Genomic DNA, 1,948 nt, shown 5'->3' on the forward strand with positions numbered 1-1,948 from the left:
GACATGCTGACTTTGCGTCTACTATGTGAATGGAGTCACTATTTTTATTCATTTATCAAAAAGTATATCACATTTGATGTGGGTTCATAACAATATATATGTACATATAAGTGAATGACGTAAAATAACACGATGTAATCTTTTTTTTTATTAACCCATCAACGATTGTAAAAAAAAATTATTTTCGGTGCAAAAACAACCCCTAAGTCACGGCAAATCAATTTTTTTTTTTTTAAATTTATGTCCTCGTCTATTATCGACGATAAACCCTTTGTCAAAAAAAAAAAAAAAAATTTTTTTTTACTCGTTTCGATACATTTTTTTTCTCTCTAGAAAATTTAAAAGATAATTTTTTTTATGTAAAGTTATTAAAAATTGGTCAGAAAAAAAATTTTTTTTTACATCCGAAAGAAAAAAAAAAAACAAAAACATAAATCAAAATGTCGGTTAACGGGAAGCAACAAATGTAAAAAAAAAAAAAAAAAAAATTGCAATTTTAAAACCCGCAGAAAGACCGAGAACCACAAACAGCCCAAATCCTATCACCGGTTTCCTCTGATTTTTTTTTTTTTTTTAAACAAAAAACCTTATTCGGTTATCCGTTCTCTTTTATTTAATGCTCTTCCTCCTCCCACTCACCCCCCACTCAATCTCCCTTTTTTACCCCCTCAACAAATACTCCCCTTCGTATGCTGCAAACTTTTTTTTTTTTTTTTTACGTCCGACTTTTCTTTATATTATTAATGTGATTTTTTTTTTTTACTCTATGGAAGTTTTGCCGACTATCGAGAAACGAAACCTCAATAAAAAATGACAAAAATTTAATAATAAATTGGATTTATACCTTTTTAGTACCTGGAAAAAAAAGGTTTTAAGGTTTTTTTTTAAATAAAAACATAAAGATCTCATTTTTTTTTTAACAAAATAAAGAAAAAAAATTAAACTGTTCATTTTAATTGCTTTTGATTGTCAAAAAAAAGAAAAGAAATTAACCCATAAAGCCATTTTTTTTTTGGGGCCGCCCCCCTTTTTTTTTTTTAATAATTTACAACTTTTTGATGTGACAAACAAATTTATTCGAATACTCGTAAATCAATTTTTTTTAAAACTGGAAATACAAAGTAACAAAAGAAAAAATTTTTTTTCAGATGGAAGATTCGATGCTAAGAGACCAAATAGAAAGATACAATCAAAGATTGAGAGATTTTGAGGAAAAGCAACGCGCTTATAGAGGCCAACAGGAAAGGTCAGCAGAACAAGAACTCGAGGTAGGATGTGTATAAAGTGGTGCAGGGTGGGGGGAGGGAGAGAGAGTGAAAGAGGAGGTCACGAGGAAAAGGTGAGGAAAGAGAAGGATGAGGGTGACGATGAAGAGAAAAAAAAACCTTTTTTTAAAATAACAAACTAACGTTAATAAAACAACCTTTTCGTGTTGCTATTAAAAAACCAAGTCAAGGTCAAAGGTTATGACGTTTGACGAACCTATCATCAGCGCTTTTGGGTTTTTAAAAATTAATTTTTCTTTTTTTCTTTTTTGAAATTTCTGGAAAATTCTTTTCTATACAAAAGTTACCACACATTTCAAAACCGTTTTAAAAATTGCTTTTACCGGAAGTTAATAAAACGCATTTCCGTTTTTAACCGAATTCTTTTAACGACTTGCAACCTTTCGAATGTTTTATTTTTTCCAGTTCCAGTCACTCTCATAACTTCATTACTATAATTCCAGAATTATTATTATTATTGTTAAATCGAACGAATTAATAATTTCCAAATTTTTTTCTAATATATTAATATATTTTTTCATAATCGGATTTCGCTTCGCCATCTTTCTTTTTTTGGGGGGTTTCCGGTCAAAGAAATAAATAAAAATTTTTTCGAATGAAAAAATAGTTTATTAGTTTATTATACTGACGCGCGCGTCTTTTGATAAGTTATGATATAGAAA

At 28.9% G+C, this 1,948-nt stretch overlaps 1 protein-coding gene across 1 annotated transcript; it reads left to right on the forward strand.

The window, feature by feature from the left end:
- Window positions 1-1,148: 1,148 nt before the first annotated feature.
- On the forward strand, window positions 1,149-1,723 carry Phum_PHUM071150 (uncharacterized protein; the record flags this gene model as incomplete). The annotated part of the gene is made up of 2 exons (XM_002423537.1): window positions 1,149-1,275; window positions 1,692-1,723. 2 exons carry the CDS (start codon window positions 1,149-1,151, stop codon window positions 1,721-1,723), a joined length of 159 nt encoding a protein of 52 aa, XP_002423582.1.
- Between the last annotated feature and the right edge of the window lie 225 nt (window positions 1,724-1,948).

The sequence above is a fragment of the Pediculus humanus genome, genomic scaffold (genome assembly GCF_000006295.1).
Source record: "Pediculus humanus corporis 1103172107423 genomic scaffold, whole genome shotgun sequence".
Lineage (NCBI taxonomy): Eukaryota > Metazoa > Arthropoda > Insecta > Psocodea > Pediculidae > Pediculus > Pediculus humanus.